The sequence below is a fragment of the Balaenoptera physalus genome (genome assembly GCF_965194825.1).
Source record: "Balaenoptera physalus genome assembly, chromosome: 9".
Taxonomy (NCBI): domain Eukaryota; kingdom Metazoa; phylum Chordata; class Mammalia; order Artiodactyla; family Balaenopteridae; genus Balaenoptera; species Balaenoptera physalus.
Genome location: NC_138888.1, coordinates 58,394,366 through 58,421,846, shown reverse-complemented (window position 1 = coordinate 58,421,846; position 27,481 = coordinate 58,394,366). Strand labels below are relative to the sequence as shown.

Below are 27,481 nucleotides of genomic sequence, written 5' to 3'. Positions count from 1 at the left end.
CAGTTTCTATATTTGGCACTCTACCCACTGTAACTCTTACCTTAACATGGCAAATAGACTACAGAAAAAGATCCCAAATTATGAACCATTCTCAGTAATTTACAAGCTTCAAAAGTCTAGAATTCTCTTTCCATTTTAAATTTCAGCCTACATTATAAGTATTAAAAGATTATAAGCATTACTAATTATAAAATGTTCATATAGACACACATAAGCAAAACTTTTAAGAAACATTATGTTGAAGCTGACCTACTTGTAATGATTAGTTTAATAATGAAGGAATTTAATGAAGTTCTAAAAATCCAACCACTCTGAATTCATGCTTCATCGAAGATGTTTTCAAATATGACTAAAATCTGACCCAAATTTCACTGTTCTTAGTTAGTCCCCATAGTACAACTGTGGGTCAACTTAATTCACTGGTAAACCTAGGTTAATCCGCTAAAGACTGATAAGACAGAATAAAGAATACTTTAATACATTGTAGCATCACACACAGAAAAATACTTTACTGACCTCCATGATAATCCAAATTGCATTGACATTTGTTATTGACAGCCCCAAAATAGCAACATCTATTCTGTAGAGCAAATTAAGCAAGACCAGCTAGTCTATTACTATGCAAATAAAATTCATTAGTGAGCTAACAATTTCATTTCTAAAGATGCTGCTGGACTTGAAGTTCTATTATTATTCAACATTATAAGATGTTCTGGACTGAATCTAATTTCAGTAAAATAACAACATAAAAATGTATTTTTAAGATTTCTATCAGTATTTTTCATTTATTTCCTTAGACAATAATCACTACTTATAATTCTAAACATCCAACTGTGCATTTAATATTCTCAAGTGACACACTTGAATAGATTCTCCCTAAAAAGAATACGCTTTTTTTTTTAAACTTACTTGAGCAGAAGAAATCCCACTAAGGCAATATACTCTCAATAAAATTTGCTAGCTAGACTAATTAAAACTGTACTGCTATAAAGGGAAAAATCACAAAGTTGTAATTCCTCTTAGATTGGCTCTTAACTGTCCCCATTTTTTTGAGGCTGCTCTCATGTTTGTGCTTACAGAATGAAAAACACCTCGGTTTTCCATAAATCTGTATTGTACTCTTCAATTGACCCTCTTTAATAAGAAAAAAAAGTAAGAGAAAGGAAAAAAACAAGAAAAAAAAAAGATTTATCTACAAACCCAAGTTGAGATCTTACACTGCACTTAAAAAAAGGTACACTGCCATCTGACCATCCATTAAGCCATGCATTTGGCCTTTCTTCATATGATTTCAAAAAACACAGCTACAAGACAGAGCAAATAAAATACCATAGTAAAAAAAAAAAAATGAGACCAAAGTCCATGGAGAACATAACAAAGGACCACCGGAGAGACTATGCAATCTAGGTAAGGTTAGAAAGATTTTTATAAAGCAGACAGTGGTAGCAAACTATCTTACTGGGATAGTTTAGTAGAGTACATGTCCTTTCAAGACACCTTTAGGTCTTGTTGGAAAACAATCCTCCCTGAAATTCCTGGTGATCCTACATGGTCAGGGCCTTCAGAGCAGTGGAAACTGAAGGGCTTTAATGGTAGAGAATGCCTCCACTTCCCCAGAGCCATTTTTTCCCATGCTATAGGTAATAAAGCCTAGGGGCTCCTTTCTTATCACTCCAAGAGACAACTGCTTATATTCCAGGGTACAGGCCGCCCCTTCCCTCCTCAAGAGAGAATCTGTTTATATTCCAGAGTGAAAGAGAAAGGTCCTTGAGCAGGTCAGTTGGTCTACTTCTTTGTCTCCTTTCTTCCTCCCTTCTTTCTCCCTCTCCCTCCCCTTTCTCCTTACACCCTCTCCTCCGCCCACCAGAAGGGAGGATGTGCCAGCAACAACTGTATACGCTTCGAGTTTCATAATTTTGGAGCACCCCTATGGGGCCACCCATGCGCGCAGAGGTAGCTGGCTCTTACCATGTTACCCTGTAAAGCTAGAGCGGGGCAACCAACACTCTGCTCTGTGAATAAATATAAGGTCGGTTCCCTACCCAGGTGTCTCTTGTTTTCGCCTACGCGCGTGTGCATTTGTGTGTGTGTGTGTGTGTGTGTGTTATACAATGAAGTTAGCCTGTGGCAAGCTAGCATGAATATCTTAGACCCTTCACAAGACGTAAGTCTCTGACCATATTTCGAGAGCAGCCACTAACTTGATGAATGCTGTACAGGTTGGAAATGCCCACTTTATTTGCCATAATATAGTTAGAGCTGCATTTCCCATCTACTCATTCATAAAACCAAGAAAAAAGTAAGATAAGATCTGAGACTATTATACTACTCTCTTAAAAACAGAGAGAATCATATTTTACAATATTAACTAGAGAGACATAGTTCCTTCATTTCCACCCCTTCTCACTTAAATATGCTGCTATGACAACAAGAAAAATTGATAAAAACCCTAGTTACAGAAAAGACAGTAAACGTTTGCAATGGTTCACTGAGTTTAAATATTCGACTCCCTTTTTTGCACTTTGAGCAGGTACAGGAATAGTTGTATCAGATTTCCTTGGGACACAAAATATTATACTTAGCTTTAATAAAAATACTGTTTGTTCAATTTTATCAAAATATGGCTACAAAAATGTAATCAACAAATGCTTGTGGTGGTAACTAAACTTATTAAATATACCTACCAACTGCTTCTAAGTCCAAACATCAGCTGGAAACCAGCTAATAGAGATTCAATATATCATTTTCTAAAGTGAAATAAACAGCTGTCAAATTAACTTCTGACAATTTAACGTAAAATATTCTGAATAGCTGTCCAAAGAATTTTCTATGGTGTTTGCCTTCCAGGTCTGAATCATTATATATGTTCCTTGGGTTCAACAATGTATATAATATAAAGAGAACCAGTTTCAGGAAAATAAAACCACTTGTATTGCTTCCAATTTTATTCCAAGATTAGGCACAGCATTTTTTTTTTCTTTTGATCTTTTGGCTGAAGATCTGTAAACTGTACAAGGACAGATCAAAATTTAGTTTATACCTGAAAGTTTCTAAACATCATTCTGAGAGAAACTGTTTCATGTGCTCGATTTGTGTTGTAATTCCAGAAACCACTGATAACCAATTTTAAAAAGCTCAAATGCCTAAAAACGTGGACATACTTGTATATGGTTATACATGCCAGGAGAAAACTGAATACACTCAGGGGCAAGGGTACTGGGCGTGAGGTGAAGTGAGGAGAAAGTAATTCATTAGTCTTTTCTTTACACGTTTGTGTTGATTCACTTGTTATAAGAATGTGTTATTTCAGTAATAAAAATCCTCAAAGACTTAGGAAAAAAGTAATGTCAAGAACAATGAAGGAAAAACGCAATAATAATATTCCTCATCAAAAAGTATTCCCTTTGCAAATGAAGAGAACATTACAAGGTTAACAAAGAAACTGCTATATATAAAATCTCAAGAATATAATTGAGTACTCTTATGGTAAGCTATAGTTCAGAAAAATGGAACTTTCCTCTGTTCCCTTAAAAATGTGAAATTTTAAAAGGGTTCAAAGGTTACCCCTCTAGGGCTTAATGAATAGAAATAAAAGAAAGAAAGAATATATTAACAAAATAACTGGTGGCATGAATGATATTTATATCACTGAAAATAGCTAAGTCAGATGGATATTTTATTTTAGGAGAAAATGGGATAATTTAATACTTCTAACTTCTAACAGAAAAGACTATAACTAGATGAAATAATATTAAGAGTAACTGTATGGGATGAAACATTTTTAAGGAGAATACCAACATTCTTTCGTTGATCTTTACAGACTACAGGGAGAAAAAAATTCCTTAAGAAAGTAATCTAAGTGATCTTTGATGTCGTTCCACTTCTCCAGGTTGTTCTCTCCTCAGCCTGGATGTTCAGCTTACTGTGGATCTAATTATTATTTTCTTGATTTTCTTTGAAGTTTGTTGCTCCCTAATCCTTTAAGAGTAAGTTCAGACTTACGAAGACTACCACATCTTCTGTTCACTTATTCATCACACACTATGTGAGCACCAACTGTGTGCCAGGTACTGGTGAGGCCATGATAATACAATGAAGAGCAAAACCAGAGATAGCCCCTTTCCTATGGGACTTATGATCTTCTACTGAAAAGTGGTATTAATCAAAAACAGCCCGGAAAAATGTAAAACTACAGCAAGAAATAGGAGGAAGACATAGGCCGTGTTATTATATAGTTCATAATAGGGAGGTGAGAGAGGGAGGTAAAAAAAAGGCTTCTCTAAGAAAGATGAAATCTAAAGGATTTAGTAGAGGACAACTAAGCAGAGAATAAAGAAGAATGTGTGAGGCAGAGGGAACAAGTTACGCAAAAGGTCAGAGGTAAGTGAAAGAGCATCTCTATGATGAGGGTCTGAAAGAACGCCAGGAAGCAGGGAGGTAGGAAATGAGGGAGAGACATGTATGTGATGAAGAAGAAAGGAGGGAGGTAATGGCCCAACACTATAGGAACCCCTGGGCCATTTTAAAGGAGCTTTAAGTATTCATGTGTCACTCTGGAGCTTTATTTTGAAAGGATCATTCTAGCTAGCTGCAGTATACAGAACAGCTAGAGCAAGGCCAGAATGGACATAGGACAGTTAAGAGAGGTAGAGCAGCTAAGAGGTGTCCTGGATGACATGATGGGTACCTGGATTAGGTGGTGGAGATGACGGTGCAGAAGGAGGAGGGAATGGAAAGAAACGGGCAAATCTGAGAGACACTTAGGTCAAATGGACAGGCCCTCACGAGGGATCAGAAATGAGAACACAGGAGAGAGAGTTGAAAAGGGTGACTTTTAGGTTTCTGTTCTACAGAACTAAATCTATAGTCATGTCATTCACTGAACCAAGGAATAATGGATGAAATACCACTGGTTTAGAGGGGAAATTATGTACTTGGTTTGGACACACTACATTTGTGATACCCAAGAGGAGAGGCCAGCCACAATCACATGGGTCTACAGCTTAGGGAAGAGATCTGGGTTAGGAATATAAATATATGAGTTATTTCTACAAAGGTTATAACTGGGATGGAATGATACAAGAGAGAGTGCTAAATTAAAAAAGGGTCTAAGAAAGAGCCAGGTAGAGAAGGAAAAGGCTACAAAGAAAGAAAAAGGATGACTCAAAAGGTTAGAAGACAGAGAAAAGCAAGGAGAGCTTTGTATCACAAGAGCCAGAAAAGAAAGGCACAAAAAAAAAATTGGCATTTTCCAACTACTTCCACTTCTACAACCTCTCTGTAATCCTTTGATTATTTTATTCTCAACTATGAGCTACTGTCATAAGGGAATTTTGCCTTAAAAAAAAAAAGTAAACTTTTATTAAGGATGTGTCAAGCTTTGTTTTGACTTAATAGTTAGTTGAAACCCTCTTTGGCTTTGGCCTTTGGCAGGGGAAACAGCAGAATGCCTAGAATGACATCGTTTTCCATGTTCCTGAATTAGGCATGACCAAAATATGCAGTACAGTGATCACAGGATCAAGCTTGCAGCTGACAGTGATAAGAAATTATTGCTCCTGAACTATACTAATGTAAAAATTTTGACTGCTAAATATATAATTAAATTTTCTTTAATGAATTTTCATTATGTCATACCAGAAATTCCTTCTCTGATGATGATATTCTGTTTTGGCCTTCACTTTAACCAAATGTTGTACACAGATATACTATAGAAATCATACAGAGAGAAGAAAAAAATTCTGAGTAAACACTAGTAATACTAATTAAAAACTAAAATACAGAACTCAAGAGTACCAAAAACTAGTTTTTGCCTGTAAAATAAGGAGGGATAGGAAATCTCAATTTGATAGAAGACTCATGAGAGCTTTTTTCTGGTAAGTGGGGAGGATTTTCTGTTTCCAAAGGTAGAGGTTTAGTGAATGCTTCCTTTAGATTTTCTTACAGTAAAAAAACACCTGAAATATTTCTTTAGTAGTACCATCTTTAACAGCAAAGATGAAGGATAAATGTCTTTAATTCTTGTTCTCATAATTGTTCAAATGTCTCCTTCTTAAGAATTTTGCTGTTATATTCCTTTGGGATTATGTCTCAATTTGGGGGAGGAGGGAAGCAAAGAAGGCAGAAAAGAAAGAAGCTCTCAAATAATTTACCAATAAAGTTCATGTTAGACAAATTTGATACGACAGAAACATTAGTACCAAGAATTAGAGATGCTTGTACCTGGAGGAAGAAAACTTTTTAGGCAAAAGGGCCAAAGGAAAAGTTCCATTATTAAAGTTAGCATAGTAAAATTTCTTTCTATTGTACATAATTACTTTTATATAAACTAAAAAGCAACACTAGGAAACAAAAAGAATTCCCTTTAGATAGTAATAAATTAAATTAATCCATAATTATCGGCCAATTTTTAAAGGTGGTTTCTTATTAGAGACAGCAACATCTACGAAAAACTTATAAACAATGAAGAAAGAGAAGACACATATGTGAATCAGGAAAAGCTGATGTTTAGCCTTAATCCAAGGTTGAAGATGATTTTTTTCCCCTTAACACTGCAAAACCTTTTATTCTTGAAACTGGAGGTAGATCTTGAGTAAGAAGTTACTGATTAAGGATCTTAACATTTTGATAATGTGAAAAAAGAACAAGTTAACTTACAAAATATGCCGTAATCTCTGAGGCAGTTTCTAATTTCTTTTCCTATCACTGTAACAAAATTTGTATAACAAGAAAAATCTCAATAGGGTTAAGGCATCATATTTTCCCATTCCGCGAGTTACACCGGAGGAGGGGAATTATTAACAGGAATGATAAAGCTGTACTTGCATTTGGTAACGCAAAGAGAAGCTTACAAATGAGACGTCTCATTAGTTTGAGCAGATGGATCAAAATTAAAGGCTGAATCGCCAACTTTTAATTTCCCGATAGCCAAGAAGAGCTTGAAGTCTTGCGGAGTACGACTGTTGAAAAGTCAACCTGAAAAGATCTTCTCCATCTGTCATCACACATGCTTGAGTGGAACACAACTGCCTCCTACTGCTTTTAATACTTTTAAGACAAAGCTGCACATGAAATCTATTAAGGACGCGAACACACGAGCGTAGATGACTGGTATACTGAAACCCATGGAATACTATAATCAGAGAACATCAGCATGGCTTTTGAACATGAAATTTGCTCTATTCTAATTTAATCTAAGTGGAGAGAAACAAAATTAATTCGTCTATATATTTAAGAGGAAACTGTTAATTTTTAGCATGAGAAGTATTTATTTGCCTTAGAGTTATAGTTCTTTTTTTAATGGACACATATTTTTAGTCTTCTTAATAATGGTCTGAAAAGTAGTTGCGCTAATAAAATTATTTAGGGAAACCACAACTAGAGAGAAAATCCAAAATACTAAACAATCTGAAGGCAAACAAATAGAATCAAGGAGTATTCACTGAAAGAATTTTTAACAAGCTGGCAAAAAGAGAGGGGGACATGAGGTAGTCGCAAGGAAAATTCAATTTGTTTTCCTGGATTAGAATAGACTGACTTACAATTTCTTACTCCTATATACTAACTGCTAAGATACATTTAAAAGACAACAAAATAAAGCTAAAGTTTGTTAGGTACACAGCGCTACAAGAAATAACTTATGTTCCCTTATTACTAAGGAAAAGCACATTGATCAAATACATAGCTGGCTGCTTAATAACAATGCACTAATGTCCAGTTAGTTACAACTATAACTGAATTCCAGAGCAAAGCTCTGTTTCTCTCTGTCTCCTGTCTCTCTCTCTGTTTTTGTATCTGTCTCTCTGTGTACATACACACACACACACACACACACAATTTACTGTACTTTTATATGTACAACAAAACATTTATACATAAGAGTCTCTTAGAATGAAGCACATACAGTTAGACCTTTTAGTCATTGGAGTCAGGCAGAATAATGTAACTGAAGAGTTAAATTGGCTGTCAGTTTTTTAGATAATAAGGTAAAAGACTGTTGAATTACCTATTTTTCATCTTCTGACAGATGGATACATACAAATTCGTTTGTTGAAATTTATCACTTGGAACCTTATACAAAGACAACTAGTGACTAGTATAACATTATATTCAACCTCAATTACAAGGGAAAAAACAAAACTCAGAAACTCTATTCTATTGTGGAGTTCTTTGTTAACCTTCTAATAAAAGCAGAGGACCACAGCTTAGAGAAGGTATTTCTTCAAGGTGATAAAAAGAGAAAAATAATCCAGTGAGAGGTTCTAAGCCCCCGGAAACAAACTTCCACATGAGCCTCAGTAATCAAAGACTACTGTGAAGTAGCAATTCTTGTGTGATGGATTAAATCAAAGATTGCTAGCCTTGTTGAAACAGGTATCTACCTCAGCTTCCAAAATCAAAATGTATAACAGTCCTCTTTTCCAAGTATGCACACTGCAATTCCAGTTCTGGACATATTACAAAGACAATCAGCAGAAGCTGCCACTTATCAAGCTAACTGAACTTATAAGCCAAATAGTACTTGGCAGAGCAACTTGCTAACAGAAGATTTAAACAGACAGAGCGATCCCTTTGAAAAGACTAAAACAGAAAAAGATTTTAGTTTTGGGCAACTTTCCCAAAGTTACATACATAATACAGATAATTTAAAGAAATGAAAAAGAGAGAGGTTTGTTCTCAAATTATGTTGTAAAAGAGTTTTTTACTTGAGATGATTACATTAATGTAAAAGACTAAGATGCTGCCTTAACCTAGTACTTATAATCTGCAGGCACTGGCCTGGGCATTTGTAGTACTAGCAATACTAGAGGCAAATACCAACTAATGGGCCATGGTCCTGATGCATTTCATATTTTCCAACAGCCCCGACTCACTAAGGATCTCTGAAGATGAGCAATTCTTCACAGTGAGATTCTATTTACCAGACTCCCCACGTACATGACACTATACTAGGAACTTAACCAACAGTATTTCCTTACAACCCAATCTTACGTAGTACGACCTGTTCTACTGGTACACAAAGCCTAAAAAAACAACACTGCGTAGAACACAAAATTTTAAATTATAACATCTTTAAGCTAAGATGTTAATTTACATGTTATTGCTTCTACGTATGGTTCTGTCATATTTTGAGGTAGGGAAAATAGAGAAACTATAGGGATAATGGAGAAAAAAGGATAGAAAATTAAGGGAGTAAAATGCATTTTAAGAAATGGAAGGACATACACCAACAGAAACTCTCTCTGAGTGATAGAATTCAGTGATTTTTTTTCCCCTCATTTTCGTTTTTTGGTGTACCCAAGTGTTAAATTTGTTTACACTCTTTTATTGGTCACCCTCTTTTATACTAATCGTATTTTATATTAAACATTTTAAAGATACAATTACAGAGGCTAAAGATCACAGGATCACATATGAAGCAAAAGCACTGGGAAGAACGGGTTTTTCTAATTGAAAGTTAAGTGCATACCCAAAGCAAAGCATGAACAATATGGTATGTAAAACATGAGTTTTTGTAATCATGATTTAGAGGTAATTGTTGCTACCTAAGAAAAAAATTTCACTGGTAAAACACCACTGTGTCTTATATAGCTTAAAATTGTAAAACAAATTCAAAATGGCAAACACACATCAGATCATAACCTTACATCACAATACTTGATGCTATTCAGAAGAACATGGCATACATTTAATAAAATCCTTTGCAGGTCTGCTGTGACGACGAGATGTTATAACCCATTCGGAATGCATTATAGAATCATGTGGTAAGACCACGAAATATGGCCATTTGAGCCATAATCCTATTTTAGGGAATTTACCCCAAGTAAATGTTTCAACAGAAAAAATAATAGGCAGGAAGATGATCATTATAGCAGCACTATTTTTAATCACAGAAAGTTGCAAACATTTAAAGCACTCAGTAATGGAGGAATAACCAATAATAAAAGGAACAGCAAATGTCAACTTAATGGCAAAGTGGCAGTGTAAAGTTCTGAAGATGCTGTGGGCTTTTATCAACATGGACTTGTATTGCAATCCTGGTGCGACCTTTTACTAGCTGTATGACCTTGAGAAGCTGCTTAACATGTCGTAGGTTCATGTTCTCTTTTAACAAAAGGAGATTTAATGCTTATGTCAGAAGACTGTGAAGATTAAAAGTCCGAAGTGACTTACATGGCATCTGAAACTTAGAACCTGAATAAAAACTCCCTTCTCTCTATCACAGACATTAAAATTGTGAAGACCAGGTAGAAACAATGAAAAATCTTTAGTATTCATTAAGGAAAACAGTGAATATAAAACTGTATATACAGTGTAATTATAATTTAGCAATGGACTGTAGCTAGTAATTAAAATTAAGTTTGAATGAGCAAAATTAAAAGCTACATGTGCAAATGGATTAAAAAAAAAAAAGACCAGCAGGACATGTATAAAAATTACAATAATAATGTTGAAATGGTAAAATAATAGTGGAACTATGAAAATTTTCCTTAATATTGTTATTTTATTTTTACCATTAAAAAAAGTAAATAGATATGTAGGTATGTCTAGAGAACTGAAGAAAGTCCTACTTTTATGGAAAACAAACATCATCACTAATCACTGAAAGAGAAACTGGGAGACCTGCCACCTAAACCCTACTTCTTATGGCAGAGAACCTGAAAACGACCATGCTTATCCTGCTCCATTCTTGTTTCGGGAGAGGGATGTAAGCCCGGATCTAGACAGGAATTCTGATACCGAAGTGTTTCAGTGGGTTCTTAAACTGTAACCACACTTTACAGAGTCACCCACAGTGCATTTTTAGCCAGACAAAGTGTAGGGGAAGGAGACAGCTTGGTGGTCCTTAAAAGGCTGGCACTGGTGGATACCATGACATGCACACAAAAGGTGGGAGGTAATGCCTGTGTGCAACTTCTGCCTCATCTTTGCACACTCTTCATTTCCGGGTTCCTCCTGCCCTACAGCAGCCGGCCCCCGACCGCCTGAAGCCTCCCCTGGCGTTTCCCAACCTAGTCTGTCCTTTCTAAACAGGAACCAGCACTGTGAACCTAGCTCTCCATCTCAACTTTGGTCTGAATTTACTACTACAAGTGCCTGCCCTATGGCAGTTTTCATTTCGAAAAGTAATGCAATGGATGGATTCACACTAAGAATGAAAGGGCTGGCAGTGAGATCTAATCTCTACTGACCAAACACCCCCAGCCAGCATCTGAACTTTGTAAACCATGATTTCTAGTGGGACATGTTAGCCCCTGTAACAGTGAGAGAATGAACTATGCCAGAAGAGGAAGAGGATATAATCTTCCTAGGATTCTTTAAATTACATTTTCTTGGACTTTTACCTACCTACATTACAATATACAACTGTTACATTTCCCAACATTCAGGAATAAGGATGCATTCCATTTTTTAAAGACATAGTTTATAACATAAGATTATATGGAGAAAGGCTGAGTAGTTTAATAAATACTGATATTGCAATTACACTCCTTGGTATTTACTCAAAGGAACAGAAAACGTATGTCCACATAAAACCTGTCCACAGCTGTTATGTACACATAAACTGTGGTACATCCAGACAATGGAATATTATTCAGTGCTAAAAAGAATAAGCTATCAAGCCATGAAAAGACAGGGAGGTACCTCAAATACACATTGTGAAAGAAACCAATCTGAAAAGGCTACACACATCATTCCACTTTTTTTTTTTAACAATCTTGATTGGAGCATCTTGAACTTTGAAGTTTAAAAGTGCTTACTATCCAAACAATATGAAAATTTATTATATATATTTCAATTGCTACTACTTCAAGAAAACAGTATAATATAACATTTAAATGTTTTACATTATGTAAGTAAATTAAATTTTTGATGTGTGAGGGAAGGTTGGTGCTTTAAAATAAATAAAGAAGCAACCTGAAATGTAAAGGATGAAATTCTTCTTTCTCTTATCTATTTAATAAAAGTGGCAAACAAAACAGCATGATCTATCAATAGTGGAATGATAATATTACCTATGAATATTTTATGACTTATATGGCTACCCAGTGGGCTAAAAAATTACTAAGAAATAAAACCTGTGAATCATTACCTCAGAATTGAAGAACATTTTTAAGAGCATAAAAATTAATAATTTTAATCATTAAGCGTTCTCTAAAAACAGGATAAAATAAAATGTACCTGGTGTCCAGCCTTTACTTGCTTCAAAACACTTTCATAACATACTTCATCCATGTTATTCAACTGTTGCACCTTAAAGTTTTTAAAACATGAAAAATAACAAATGAAGCAATTATAAACTTCTTAACCACAAAGGAAACTTTGACGCATCTCCTTTTACTTTCAGACTAGCCAGAATGCAGAAACAACAAATGCAATATCAACACCTGATATATAATAACCCAATCGGAAATAGACACAATATAATTAAAAAATACAAATAAAATATCTCATGCAATACTTTCAGCATACTAGCTTTATAAGAATGCAGGTTTTTTAAAGACTAAGTTTAAGAATAATATTCTAGTTAGAGATATCTTAAAATAATTTTAAAGTTCTTTTCACTGCTTTCCCCAGAGAAGCCCATTCTTCAGACTGTTTTTCTTCTATTTCAGTCTATAAAACTATACATAGAGCTTTCCTGTGTAATTCTCAAAATCACCGGAATATTACCAGTAGAATATCATGGCATATAAAGCTAAAATGTAAGGAAACATACTATTTCTGTAATGTATATGGAGTTCGGTAGATATTTTTCTACAGAAACATTTTCCAGATTAATTGGAAATTTAATATCAAATTAATGAATTTAAAAAAGGTCTCATTTTCCCTATTAATGATGAGACAGCTTCCAACCAAAAAGGTAAGGTAGTTACCTCAAAGAGTAGACATGTGACACAGCCTGCATCTCTCTATTTAACATTTATTAAGAGTCTGGAGGGGATGAAAATGTTACACATCTGAAATGACTATAATTTAGATTTTTTGTTTTAATAAAGGAAACACTTTAACATTCTGGAACTCTTATGACTTATAGTGATTAAGTAAGATGAGATAATTGCAAGACAATTTACTCTCCATTAATGATTGGAAAACAAAAAACAAAAAACAAAAACTCCTCCGAACAAAACTCTCAGTAATTTTTTTGGTGAATTTTGGATTGAGCTCTGGTCAAAGCCATTATTTCAAATTAGATGTGTCATGGACACCATTTTCCTATTTTGTGTTCTTCCACAACAACTGAATCACATCATGAGTTTCTCAATGAAACTCTCAGAAATCTACAAGGATTTCTTACTATAAGAAATGACAAATTAACAAAGGTTAGAATATTAAACAACACCCTGGGGAAATTCTTGTTATCCACTGTGTATGTCAGCTGAGTGTAAAACTAATACATTTTAGTAAGACAAAAATGCATATTTATAACTAATATATATAATTAATTTACTATTTACACTGTGTAAGATTTGTAAAAATATTTTTTAAATTTTGCCAAATTTTTAAACCTTCAAAATAATTAGGACAGTTCAACATCTTGCACTATTCCTTTTGCGATTACAATGCTAACATATTGTGGTGATAAGTACATTGAAGTTAATTAGCTTTAAGTGATTTACCAACTTCTATGATGAAATTAAAAGAAAATAAGTTTTAAGACCCCTGACAAGCATCTGAAAACACTTTCTTCTCTTTATCTTTCTGTGAGAACCATCTGCTATCATTTAAATTATAAGTTGAAAGAACAATCTAATGTTATAAACAGCTCTACATCTGTTCTAATGATACATTAAAATAAACTAAATAATCAGATATATATTAAGATATGGCTGAAAAAAACAAGCAGCAAGTAACACTGAAAAGCCCTTGAAACAATGAAGGTAAAAGATGCATATCATAACTATTACCATATCATGAGCTGTCCTTCTATGTATACATCTGAAATGGCTCCCCACAATTCTAAACATACCTTACTTTTATGCAATGCAGATGGAGCATATTAACTGTTGCAGTGACATTGGCTTCTAGTATTTTCTAAGCTGAGTATTTTATTTATAATACTGTAGCCTAAAAATGATCCTGTTTTACTAATAAAATTGTTTTTAGACAAAAGTAATGTAATACACTAAAGACAAAGGTTGACATAGTAACACATGATTCTATCCTGTTTTCTTTTATAAAGAGGTCATATGGCCCGTGAATCTTCTCCTAAAACTATTTCTTCCACAGGGGGGAAAAAGTGTCATTAAACAGAATGATAAACATGTAAATTTTAAGCAAAATATTCCTTCATGACATTATAAAAGCCTAAAATAAGCACCCTGATAATGCAAATGGTACATGGTAATACTATTTAAGGAATTAGATAAACAGACTTTTTAAAACATTGCAAAGAATTTCAGAAATGCCACTTATGTATATAATTAATATGATAGTTATACAATATAAGTTAAATAGCGCCCCTCTTTTAATAGTTGCTATCATGAAATTATTTTTCTATTGCATATAAGGTATTACTTATTTTAGATTAATAATATTATATCATGATATATATTACTGACTTAACTAAAGTCTTTCATTATTTCGCATTGGCCTTCAACCCTATCAAATTAACTTTTTGAAACATATTCTTATATATAACTTGTGTTCTTAGCTGAGAATACAAAATATACACTGATAATAGCAATGCAAACTACTACAAGCAGCTTTTTAGAGCAGGAGACATTCTACTACATATAGCTGAGGAAGTGTGCTTGATTTTTTTTTCTAGGCTGTGATATTTGTAATGTGACTGAAATGGTCTTCTGGGGTCTCTAACCTCAAACAAGTATTAAACAATACATCAACAAAAATATTTCTGGAAAAGAAAAGTATAGGTTTTAAAACAAATGTTTACCTTATTTGCACTTTTAACCCCCAGAAATGTCTGTCCAAGAGGAACAGGTCGAAAGCGGCCATCAAAGTAGAAAAGTCCAATGCAGGGATTAACGTGTAAAAACGTAGCAACATCAAGGTAGTTGGGTAAGGTTGCAGAGAGTCCAAGAATTCTTATCATACTCTGTGTGGATTCAACCTATAGGGGTTATTTTTATTAACAAATGAGATAGATTCAACCCATCTGGATTTGTACTAAGTTTAAAATAAGTTTTAGTAGTATAAAGGATGAAATAGTCACAATAAAATAAGATCACTGAAGAAACTGAGAATAACAACACATAGTCTAAAAGACAGAAAATGTGAAAAAAAAAAAAACTGGCCTAAATCTGGCATGCGGAATGACATAAAGTGATTAAAAGTGTAATTTTCGTATATTTTCTGAACTGGAAAATTCTATTAGTTAAATGGTTTCTTCTGTTTTCTTTTTTTCCCCCCTAAAAATTTAACAAGGCAAATGACATGTGTTAGGTTTTAGTGTAAGCTTTACCACTTGATAATTTCAGGTGTTAAAAGTATATGCTCTTTATTCTCAAGTTCAATAATTTCAAATTCATTTTAAACACAAAAACACAGAAGTCTGAAATAATTAAGGCAGATTCTTCTAGTGTTTCACAAATTTAAATTTAAAATGATATACTGTATAAGGGAGAGTTTGTGTGGAACAACAGCCAAAACTTGGGGGAAGAAAATCACAAACTACTCAAAGAATGTCCTAAGCTGCATTATTTGTGTTTACTGCTGGGGTGTAATATTCTAATTTTGTTGCTGAACTCTGTTGAAAACATCAATTAATTTGTTCGCCAATCATTTAGTAAGCTTTTAATGACGGGCACAAAGCTAGGAGAGCAGGGGTTTAAGAGTCTGTAAAACTTACAATAAAACACTGTAATGTGTCCCATTAATAGTAGCACCTTCTAAAAACTGTGAGAACAATGAAGAGAGATCACTAATCGAGCTAGGGTAAGTCAGGGAAGGCACGCAGAGGTGACAGTTGTTGGTGCTCTAAGAGAGCGGCTAGGACCTGCCAGGTAGGCCAGGAAGAATGGTGTTTAAGGTACTGTACTTAGCAACACTAACGGCACGAGCTAGAAATGCAGAAGTGTAGAAATGATTGTGAGAAATCTCGCATGCCAAGGAGTTTCCCCATTTTACTGCTGATGAGCACACGACACTATTCCATTCTCTTTCAATTACGTTTTTATGATGATAGCTGATAGTATTCTCATCGTTTTCCATTTCTAAACGTTTTTAAAATATCTTTATCCTTTTTAATTTTGTTTACTCATAGGTTTTCTACTTATTTGTGATTGGATTTGTTATGTTTCTTTATTTTACTTTTTTAAAACCTAGCTTTTACTTTTTTAAAAATATAGAAGGATTCTAGCTAATAAATCTAATTCTATTGGTTTCCTAGTTTGTATTTAATTTTTTTTCAACTGCATTATTTTTCCATTTTTTAGAACATTCTGTTTAAAATTACCCAACATTTAAAATTTAATAATTAACTTACTATAGTCCCAACATTCCTGTTTCATTTGAGTATAATTCAAACTCTGAATTATAAACTGTCTGTACTTAATAAACTTCCATTATTTTCTAATAATAGTGTTGTCACTCTCTCTTTCCCTTCCTTCCTTTCATGATCACTTACTGAGCTCTCAGTGTCAGAAGACTATTCTTTCAAGTGGTTGGGTTTTATATCTTCAATTTATCAAATACAAAAGTGTAGAATGTATGTACATATATATGTGTTTGTATATACATATGCATATATAGATATGTATGTATGAGTGTATATAGTTTTGTTATACCATATAGAATTTATTTCTAAATTTCTACTGTATTTTGTAAAGACTATGATCTTTTCAATTTCTGCTTTGAGAAAATGTCCCATGGAGACCTAAGATGAACATAATTTATCTATTTTTAGGGTATACAATTCTTTGTGCTTGACCACTTTATGACATTAATTATATTATTCAAATTCTCTATATTTTATATTTACAATACAGGAAGTTAAGCATTTGCCAAGAGAAAGTATTACTTTCATCACATAAAAACTTCCCATTTTAAATTAAGATGCCAAATGTTGCTAAAGGGAACAGTCCAGGACCATTCACAGCTAAGCCCTAGGGGTCCTGCAGAAGTATGGGGGCATTCTGCAGCCCCATGCGCCTATAATATCCCTTCTATCTGGGTTTTCAAATCCCACATGCTTTCATATTTTTCTATACTAGGCTTTCATGTAAAAGTTTGATTTAAAAAAGCGTTTCTTACCTGGGAAAAAGTTTGAAAACCTCTGATGTGATTTTTAAAAGTACACAAGACTTGGAATGAATTTGGTAAGTTAATTAACCTTCGACCAAATTCCTTTATGAGAGAATGCATATAAAAAAATTCTCAATCTTTAACAAAAGACTATACAATATTATTTTTTTTTAAATATAGGAACTTTTAAGTAATTCTCACCTTCTTGCTATCATAAGTAAAATAAGGGGATTCACGGGATATATTTACTTGGGCAAATATTTTAACTATTTTTTCAGTTTTTATTTCTCTCTTATTTACATCTAATTGTAGTCAAAATTTGCTTGCACCATGCTGGTATCTTCAAGTTATTATACCTAAGTGAGCAGCTCCCAATGTCGGATTTCTCCTTGGATATTTCTATACAGTGCATATATGGGCTGGGAAAGTCCAAGAGCCTGAGTTCACTCCCTCACACAAATATTATTTACAGGCACTTAGAGAGGCCCTGTGCCTTCCAAACTCATTCTGTAAGTAGGACAAAAATGAATCTGCTTACTCACTGTTATGGGTTCTATCTGGGCTTCTTTGAGGACTAAATAAAACACTACCTATGAGATATACATATGGCTCCCAAACCAAACCCAACCCAAACAAGGGAACCCTAAATAAGGGGAACTGATGACCCGACATCTTATTTAAGAAATCTCCTTTACATGCTATGATTAGAATCCTTTACAGTAATTAGAATGATACTTTTAATTATACCATAGTTCTATTTCCTATTGGTGGTGATGTGAAAAGATATGAAGGTGATTTTTAGTTTTAAAATCATTCAACACAAAAGTCATTGAGTATATTTTTAAGGACTTTTGATGTTAAATACATGATACCTTGCAAACACTAGAGATATTTTTCTGCTAAAGCCCCATTTTAAAACATCTGTATTTTTTAATCTAAAAAAAATCACATCATTCTCAACACAGATAAGCCTGTATGAGAAATATATTCTTTTAAATATGGATAATTTGGAAATTTATGTCTTAAACCACATCTCGAAACTCTATACACTATGCAGTTATCTGAAAATATTAATAGTTGAAAGCTATAAAAAATTAACATTTTACAGTTTCTTCTTTATCATTAGCCCAAAAACTAGGCAGTAAATTTTTATAGCGTTTTCCCTCACATGAAATCTAAGTTTGGACAAAGTCTATTCACTGAAAGTAAATTTAGTTATGACAACTAATGTTAGTTCAATGTTGTTAAATATAACAGATTAGGGCTTCATTACACTTTTTTATTTTCCAAATTTCTTTCACTCATGCCAAGTATGTTGTGAATTTAGTCCCTAGTACCACCATGCAACTTCAGAACCTGAACAGAATCTACACTGCATTAGAATAGCTACCTATGGTGTGTCTATGTTAGTTACAAATTGTTGAAGTGCCATGTAAAGCACTGCCATCTACTGGGAATGTCTGGTAATCACAAGGAACAAACAAAAAGGAACTTTGCTTTTTCTAAAAATATTTATGAGCACTGCACTAAGCTAATACACTGGAAATATGAGAAGAATCATATAGATCATTCTGTTAAGGAGATTAAAATCTAGTGAGAGACACAGATAAAGACAGAATTACTTATAGTTAAGTTGTGAAATTATAAGGAAGACTGTGATGAGTGCTAAAAACGTGCAAAGAAAGGGAGTACAGAGGGAACACAGAAAAGGTGTAATTCATTCTGAGTGGTAAACTAGGAAACACTTCATAGAAGAAGTGATATTTGGCAGACTCAAAAGAATAGTAAGTTTTCAACAGATGGACGTGTGGAGCAATAATATGTAATTTTGCATTTACAACCCTTCATCTCATAACTAACAATACACTCTGACGTAAGTAAGATTAGTTTTACCTCTGAAAGAGGGCCAATGGCATTGGAAAAGAAGTGGGAAAGGAATAAATGGTTTTGTGTGGCTGGAACCTACATCAGCTAAGGAATATGATGGAGAAGTTAAAATTAGATAAATAGGTCAGGGCTTCAGTAGTGTTTAACGTCCAGCTAAAGTATTTAAACATTTTTCTTAAGATAACAAACACCAAGTCATCAAAGGTTTATAAGTATAGTAAGTGATAAACTATACAATTGGAATTTGGCTATATTATGAAGAAGCCAATGTGCAGGATGAATTAATACATATTTACATATTATATATCCATATTACATACAATGTATTATATATTCCTATATCATATGTTAACATGATATGTTTATAATTATACTACATATGTAATAAACAAACCTATAATATATAATTTTTATATATTTTACTCCACATAGTTTATAAACTATATATAGAAAATTATACTATTATACATTCATAATTTACAAAATATTTATAAATTTATAACGAATGCTTCAAAGTATATATGGTACATAATGTGTGTGTGTCTGTGTACATATGTACAGAAAGCATCAGCAGCAGGCCTGCAATCTATTTTCTCTCTCAACTGGGAATGCTCAAGAAAGAAAGATGCCCTGGTTAAATCCCCTTGTAAACATGCTAATGACAGACCTCCTGGCAAATGTACTAATGGTATTTACTTGACCCCCAATGTTCTATAGTTGCAGGAAAGCTTTATCTTTGTAATGCTTTTAGCTGATGGACATGGTCTCTCTAGGTGGCTCAATGCAAACAAACCAGGAATGTATGGACTTATGTGGCCTGGCTCCCTGAAAAGATCACTAAGCTATGTACGTATCAAGGTATCAAATCAAAACATCTCATGATTGGGAAGTATCACCTTGGGAAACAGTACCTTTTGTTAACCACGAATCTCACTTTACCCAATACACTAATCATATGCACTGTTTTGTATATCAATTCTACCTCGATAAAGCTGTTAAAATTTTTTTTTAAAAATCCCATGATCAAAATAGGTCTCTTTTGTGTAAATGATGCCCTGCATGCTTCTTTTCGAGACCTCACAAGTAAAAACTGTGCCAGAGCAGATCCATCGTGGCAAGAAAGGAGAACAGTGATGGCAGTGGCAGACTTCTCCATGCTTCACCTTTGTCTCACAACTACATGTATTATTGACATTATTCTTAAGTTGGGTATTAGCTAAAACCTCTGATTTCTGTGTGTCTACTTTGAATATTTCAATGCTTTGTGTTTTATGTATGTGCATCTGTGCATGTGCATGCACATATTTTTATATGGTAAAAAGTGAACATGTCCTAAAGAGTCCTCTAATTCCATCCCTACTATAAAACCACTTCTACAGCTTGTTGCATATGCTTCCACATCTATGCACCCTACTCTACCTCAGCTTAAAAATCTAAATGTAAGCAAGAACTTTATTTGTTAACTATATCCACTGCACCTAGAACTGTGTAGCCGGCACATAGCAGGTAGCTAATAAATGTTCACTAAATGAGTGAATGAGAATATAAATATATTGCATTTTTTTTCTTTACACAAATGGGATTGTGCTGTATACTGTGTCTTTTCAATGAGAATATAACATGGATATCTTTTAAACCCGGTTCATATAGCTCTACCTCGTTCTTTTTTAAAGACTGCATAGTGGCATTTTATTTTATGAATTAATGGAATTTATTAAACCATTTCTTCTTTTGTTGGACAGTTGGGTTGTTTCCAACATATTTTGCACTAACAAGAAAGCGTCAGTGAATACTGGTGTTACTATATCTATGTGTCTGTGCTATTATTTCCATAGGTTAGATTTCTAGAAGTAAAAACACAGTTTAGTGAGCATTTTCAAATTACAGTCTTTTTCACTTTTGCCAATCTATGTAAGAGAAATGTCTCATGTTGATTTGGATTCCTTTTAAGCATCTTTTCTATGATTTTCAGAATTTTTATTTCTACTGTAAAGTGCTTTTTCCAAATTATTAAAAAACATATTTCTTACTAGTTTACAATAACCTTTTAATTTTAAAGGACATTTAAGCTTTATTTTATGTGCTACAAATAATTTCTATTATTTTGTCTTACATTTGAACTTTTTGGAGGTATCTTTACTGGTCAGAAGTTTTTAATAGGGCTTCCCTGGTGGCGCAGTGGTTGAGAATCTGCCTGCCAATGCAGGGAACACGGGTTCGAGCCCTGGTCTGGGAAGATCCCACATGCCGCGGAGCAACTGGGCCCGTGAGCCACAACTACTGAGCCTGCGCGTCTGGAGCCTGTGCTCCGCAACAAGAGAGGCCGCGACAGTGAGAGGCCCGCGCACGGCGATGAAGAGTGGCCCCCGCTCGCCGCAACTAGAGAAAGCCCTCGCACAGAAACGAAGACCCAACACAGCCAAAAATAAATAAATAAATTTAAAAAAAAAAAAAAAAAAAAAAAAAAAAAGAAGTTTTTAATAGTTACATATCCAAATGCGCCACATGTTTCCTTTGTAACCTTTGGAGTTTTGCATATTGCTTAGAGCTTCTCCACCTCAAGGTTATTTTTTAAATGCTCTTTTATATTTTCTTTAATGCACTGAGTTTTGTTTGGTATAGCTAAATCATTAATTCATCCAGAATTTTATGTTGGATTTACCAGATGAAAGCACATTATTTTAAAACATTTGAAAATGCAATATGAACTTCCTCAAATTTTGTACTCCCTTCATATTAAATTCCCATACCTAGTTCTGGATGAGAGCTATTCAGGATACGAAATATAAAAGAACTGACACCTAACTAGTCATTGGGGTGAAGGTGAGTGTTAAGGAAGAAGGAACAATTGAGTGTGACTCCCACACACTCAATTTGGGCTTGAGAATCAAATAGACTGTGATACCATATATAAATAGGGAGGGAAGATGGCAGAGTTTCTGACGTGTTAAAGCAAGAGATGTCTATGGGATATCAAAGTAGAAACATATAACTGTGTTTGGATAGGAGTAGAAGTCAGCGGGGAGATTTGGACTACATGCAGAGATTTAAGTGACACAGGCACAGAAGTGTTATTTTCCCAGGGTAAATATTTAGAATAAAAAAAAGAAGATGGCAAGTGACCAGAGTCCTGTGTTGGAAGAGGTCACTGAGAGGATGTGACCGTCAATTAACCCGCAAGCTGGACCTTGTCAATCAGAGGATCCTCGCCCCCTTTGCTGTCCTAGGAATATGCATTCCGCTTGCCTTCCCTGAGCTAGAAGCTTCCCCGAGGACGCAGCCTTGAGACAGCAATGTGGTGTTGAGACCATCTGGACAGTACATGTGACTGAAGTCAGTTAAGGCCTCTATATACAGTTAAGGCAGGTGTAGAGGTCGAGTGATCTTGCAGTTGCCCAAGACAAGCCTCAAAAGTAAGTTCCCTTGCTTATTAAAACTGCCACCTACCAATCTGGAGTGGTCTGCCTCTTTTTTCAGTTCTCTCCTTGCCCTCTGTGTACAAAGCCAATTTGCAAACCAACATCGTGGAGAACGTAAACATTTCAAGGGTGAGAAAAGGAGAGAGCAAGGGAGCCTGAGAAAGAGCAGCTAAGTAGGTGACAAAAAAATCAAGTAAAGAAAATCAAGGCAGGGTGGCATCATGGAGTCCAAGAGAAAAGAGTTTCAATTCTGAAGAAATAATGAGTTATATACTAGTTAAAAAACAAAAAACAATAACAAAAAAAAACTTTTTATGACCTATGCTGGAGCAATAACCAGACCACAGTTGTTTGGAAATCAAAAGGGAAACTGAATACAGATTAATATTTACAGAAGCTGAGTGGTAAAAACAGCTTTACTAAGCAGAAGTTATTGGAGCAGGATAGTTTGAGGGAGGTGTTTTAGTAAAGATGGGTGGGACTTTGCAATTCTTTAAAGCTGAAGGCACAGTGCTCACAGAGAAGGAGAAGTCAAAGACCCAGGAAAAAGAAAAGGGATAACTTACAGAGTGAAAGGAATGGAGTCCAAGACAAGGGGACAGCGGGCCTCTAACTAAAGGATGAGGGATGGAAGGATGAGGATAGATTTGGGAAGGGGTTTGAGGCTTTTGCTGGGTGGTGGGGAGGTTTTTTCTGGATGCAAACTGAGGGAGTTCAACCACGAAGGCCTGTGTTTCCACTCAGTAAAAAGTACTGTCTTCTAAGAATGAGGCACGACAGGGTGGGAAAGGAGGGAGGAGTCTGGTGAAGCTTGGAAAAAAGAAGGAAAGCTGCTCCGAAGTTACAGGATAAATCCCAATGATTCAGGTGAATTCAGAGTCTACGAATGTGTAGTGACCTTAGTCTCCACCATCCCTGTGTGATCTCAGCTAGTGTTTAGCAATCTGACTGGAGGGAAACATACTGTTCAGTTGACTCATGATTGGAATTTTGCCAGGGAGTCAGGGGATAAATAAGTTAAGGCTATTGACAAAAGAAAAAACTGGTCATGGAGTCTTGGCTATTTCAGAACGAAAATAAAGCCAGGAGAATATGGATCAGAGACAATAACAGATGCGAAGTCAAGGAATTAGAGTTCTTGATTACGTTAAAAAACTAGTGTTCATCTACTGTCTTTACATGTACAATCTACCAACAAACATCATTTTAATAGTCACGGGTACTTTAAGATATCTTTTCACTTAATGAAAAGAGGGGTGACAGAAAACAATCACAGATCATCGATGAATTTACCAATTTTGATTTGGACAATTTATGAGTAACCACAAAGGTCCAAAACTAGAGACAACAAGTACACGTCCCTTTTAAAAAATAACAATTAAGATTATGCACATGAGGAGATATTTCATTTTATCTAGTATATTAAGGAAAATATAAATCATTTTCAGATTTTTTTCAATGGGGGGAGAGGTCAGGCATGGAGAGAAATGGATGAATAATTAATATTCTCCTATGTTCTACCACATTTTAATACTGCTTAGTCAAAGTTACATTTAGCTTTAAAACACAGGTTGCGAATAGAAGTTTTCCTGTATTTATTTTGGTTAATTTAAAGAGACTTCAATAACATAAAAATGAAATAGCTGAAGGTTTCTCCCTACGAAAATTATCTTTATCCCCATGAACAATACATACTAATATTTCTTTGAATGTTACATTTAAGTTTAAAAACTTATCCCTCAAAATAAGCTTACAAATAACTTCCCCTTACCTGACGTAAAGTACGTGCCACTATGCTTTCTAATACTGGTCCTCTATCTTCATGAAGTAAATGAACTTCATCAAGAATAAGAAGCTTTACAATTTGGGAAAGAGCTACGTCCCCAACACTCTTTCTTGTCACTACATCCCATTTTTCTGGTGTGGTCACAAGCATCTATAAGACAAGAAAAGATAAATTAAAAAGGGGAAAGAGGTCACATATTATTTAAACTTCCACTGTGTTATTCAAAAAGAAATATGATTGACCACCTAGACACAGATCAAATAAAGTGTTACAAATATCCCAGAATGATATCTGATTCACTGTAGACAACAGTCACTTCTCTTTAAGTTGTAATATTAAGCAGTTACTCATTAAAACTCAGTAAAGGTAGTCTGTCAGTAAATTGTAGTGTGAAGTGTACAAAATACACAAGCTTACTTAAAATGTGTCTTACAGTGTAAGAAACCAAATGACACTATCTTTTAAACAAGTTGGTACTGATAATGGCTTTTACTTGAAAAGGGACAAAAATAAGTGAATTAAGCACTAAAAGGAAATGAAAAGGAAACCAAGGATCCACTCTAGGAATGGTTACCTGTTTACACTTTTCCAAATTTGGAGGAAGCTTTACTATTGACACACAGTTTTTAAAAACTACCCTTTAATATCAACTAGTATATGCAGAACTTTATACTAAAAAACAACACATATACTACAGCATAACTGGCACAAAATAGCAACACAAACAATGAGTCACCGGAGATCCAGGGTACTAAGAGCAGGAGGTAAGCGCAGGGTACTTATGTAAAGTTCTTAGAAGAGACCATTTGACATGAGCTGTGATTATAAATCTATTTGCTTTCTACATATTGAATCGTTTCCGTCCCCTAAAAGCATACTATCGCAGAGAAAAAGAAAAGCTTAATAAACTTCTACTACAGTAATATTGAACTAGGAAATAAGCCCTTATATAACTCAAAGAACATATGAGGTAACAAATCAAAACCAAAGCTTTTCTTATCCAGTATATCAGCTTATAGAGACTGATGACAATCAAAACTCACTATGCTTTGAAGAGTGAAGAGGTTAAGGGGGTCAGATTGTTCTCAACATTTTTGTTGTGTTATCTCAGGTCTGTTTTTGAAGTCGCTTATGGCAATGATGATAATCTTATTTTTTTAGATTGCAAATGATGTATAATTCTTAACAAATGCATAATCCAAGTTTGTCAATATAACCTGTTGCATTATTAGAGATATCACTGCTATCATTTTGAAATGAACTATATCAACCACAAAATTTAGCAGTTGTACTTTGACGTAACATTAATTAGTGAACTATAATGAAATAGATTAAGGCATTCATATCTAAGGTGTGAAATACTACAAATCCAAAGCTACTTAGTTAATTTGCTAAAGCCAAATGGCAATGTTGAGATCACATCAAATTTTACATTTAAAAAAATGCTTTGGAATTAAGTATAAACAGATGTATAATGAATTTTAAGATCTAAAATGGGTTGAAACATTCAGTATGCATTAATTAACATCTCTTTTATATTCCAATAACTTAAACAGAACTTCCACTTTGAAAAAAAACAAATTTAAAATAACCCAAGATATATCATTATAAATATACCCAGGGATCACTTACTAACAACCCTTTCACTAAAAGTCCTAAAAAACATGCCCATGTGATTTCAAAAACAGCAATTCTCCTAAACTGTAAATTCATGTCACATTAAAATATAAAATAAGAAAGCTTACTATTAATAAATGTTAAGAAAGCTACAAAGTACACTACAAAGATAATAATGTGGTAATGATTAAATTGTAAAGTAAAATTTTTCAGATATCAGAAAACTATACTACCAAACCTTAAAAATCCATTTTAGCATTTGGTTTTCTATACCTTACTTTCAGCACAGTGAGAAGTGGCTTCATTTATATTACCATTTCATTACTCTAATCCCCTGAACGAAAATGGCTAGAAAATAAAGTGTCACATTTGCTTAATGAATTGTAACTCATGCAAGACATTTCCATCTGCTCTTGAATTAGGGCATGGGTTAACTGTCAATATTTTTACTGTCAACTCAAATTTCTCTCAATACATGTACTTATTCCCTCAGGAGTATGAAAATCATTATTCCAAACTGTTCCAATTTTAGCCTGACCACTGGGAAAATGGCAGAGTTGAGATGCTATACACCACTACTGTGCCAACAATTTGGTGTATTCAATTTTAAAATGCTTCATCTGGGGCTTCCCTGGTGGCGCACTGGTTGAGAATCTGCCTGCCAATGCAGGGGACACGGGTTCGAGCCCTGGTCTGGGAAGATCCCACATGCCGCGGAGCAGCTAGGCCCGTGAGCCACAATTACTGAGCCTGCGCGTCTGGAGCCTGTGCTCCCCAACAAGAGAGGCCGCGATAGTGAGAGGCCCGCGCACCGCGATGAAGAGTGGCCCCCACTCACCACAACTAGAGAAAGCTCTCGCACAGAAACGAAGACCCAACACAGCCATAAATGAATAAAATAAATAAATAGTGTTAAAAAAAAAATCTGTTAAAATGCTTCGTCTGTTTGACAGCAAAACCAAAGGACCTACGACTTGCTAGAACCACCTCATCTGGTAATTAACTTAAACATTAATAATATTATATTTTGCCTTATAAAACACTGTGACCTAGGGGAAATCACTTTATCTCTCCTTCCTTTTTGTCCAGCTCTACTGAGTTATTATTGACATGTAACATATATAAACTTAAGGTGCACAATGTGACGATTTGATATACATATATATTGCAAAATGATTACCACAATGAGGTTAGTTAACACTTCCATTCCCTTACATAATATTACTGTGTGTGTGTGTGTGTGTGTGTGTGTGTGTGTGTGTGTGTGTGTGGTGATAACGTTTAAGGTCTACTCTCTTAACAACTTTCAAGTTCATAACACAGGAATGTTAATTATACTCGCCGCGCTGTACATCAGATCCCCAGAACACATCGATCTTATAGCTGGAAGTTTGTACACTTTGACCAACATTTCCCCATTTCCCCTGCCCCTAAGTGCCTGGCAACCACCATTCTACTCTCTGTTTCTTTGAGGTGTTTTTTTTTTTTTTTTAATATTCCATACATAAGTGAGAACATACAGTATTTGTCTTTCTCTGTCTGACTTATTTCACTTAGCATAATG

General features: G+C 34.5%; 1 protein-coding gene across 3 annotated transcripts in view; it reads right to left on the bottom strand.

Moving 5' to 3' along the window:
- Positions 1–27,481, bottom strand: part of ASCC3 (activating signal cointegrator 1 complex subunit 3) — a 335,131-nt gene that overhangs the window by 169,776 nt on the left and 137,874 nt on the right. For all 3 annotated transcript variants that reach the window (XM_082475077.1, XM_082475079.1, XM_082475078.1), the window contains 3 exons: positions 24,286–24,450; positions 14,900–15,076; positions 12,184–12,255 (listed from right to left, as the gene is read on the bottom strand). In XM_082475077.1, the coding sequence (XP_082331203.1) occupies positions 12,184–12,255; positions 14,900–15,076; positions 24,286–24,450 (414 nt within the window). The remainder of the gene's footprint in view (positions 1–12,183; positions 12,256–14,899; positions 15,077–24,285; positions 24,451–27,481) is intronic.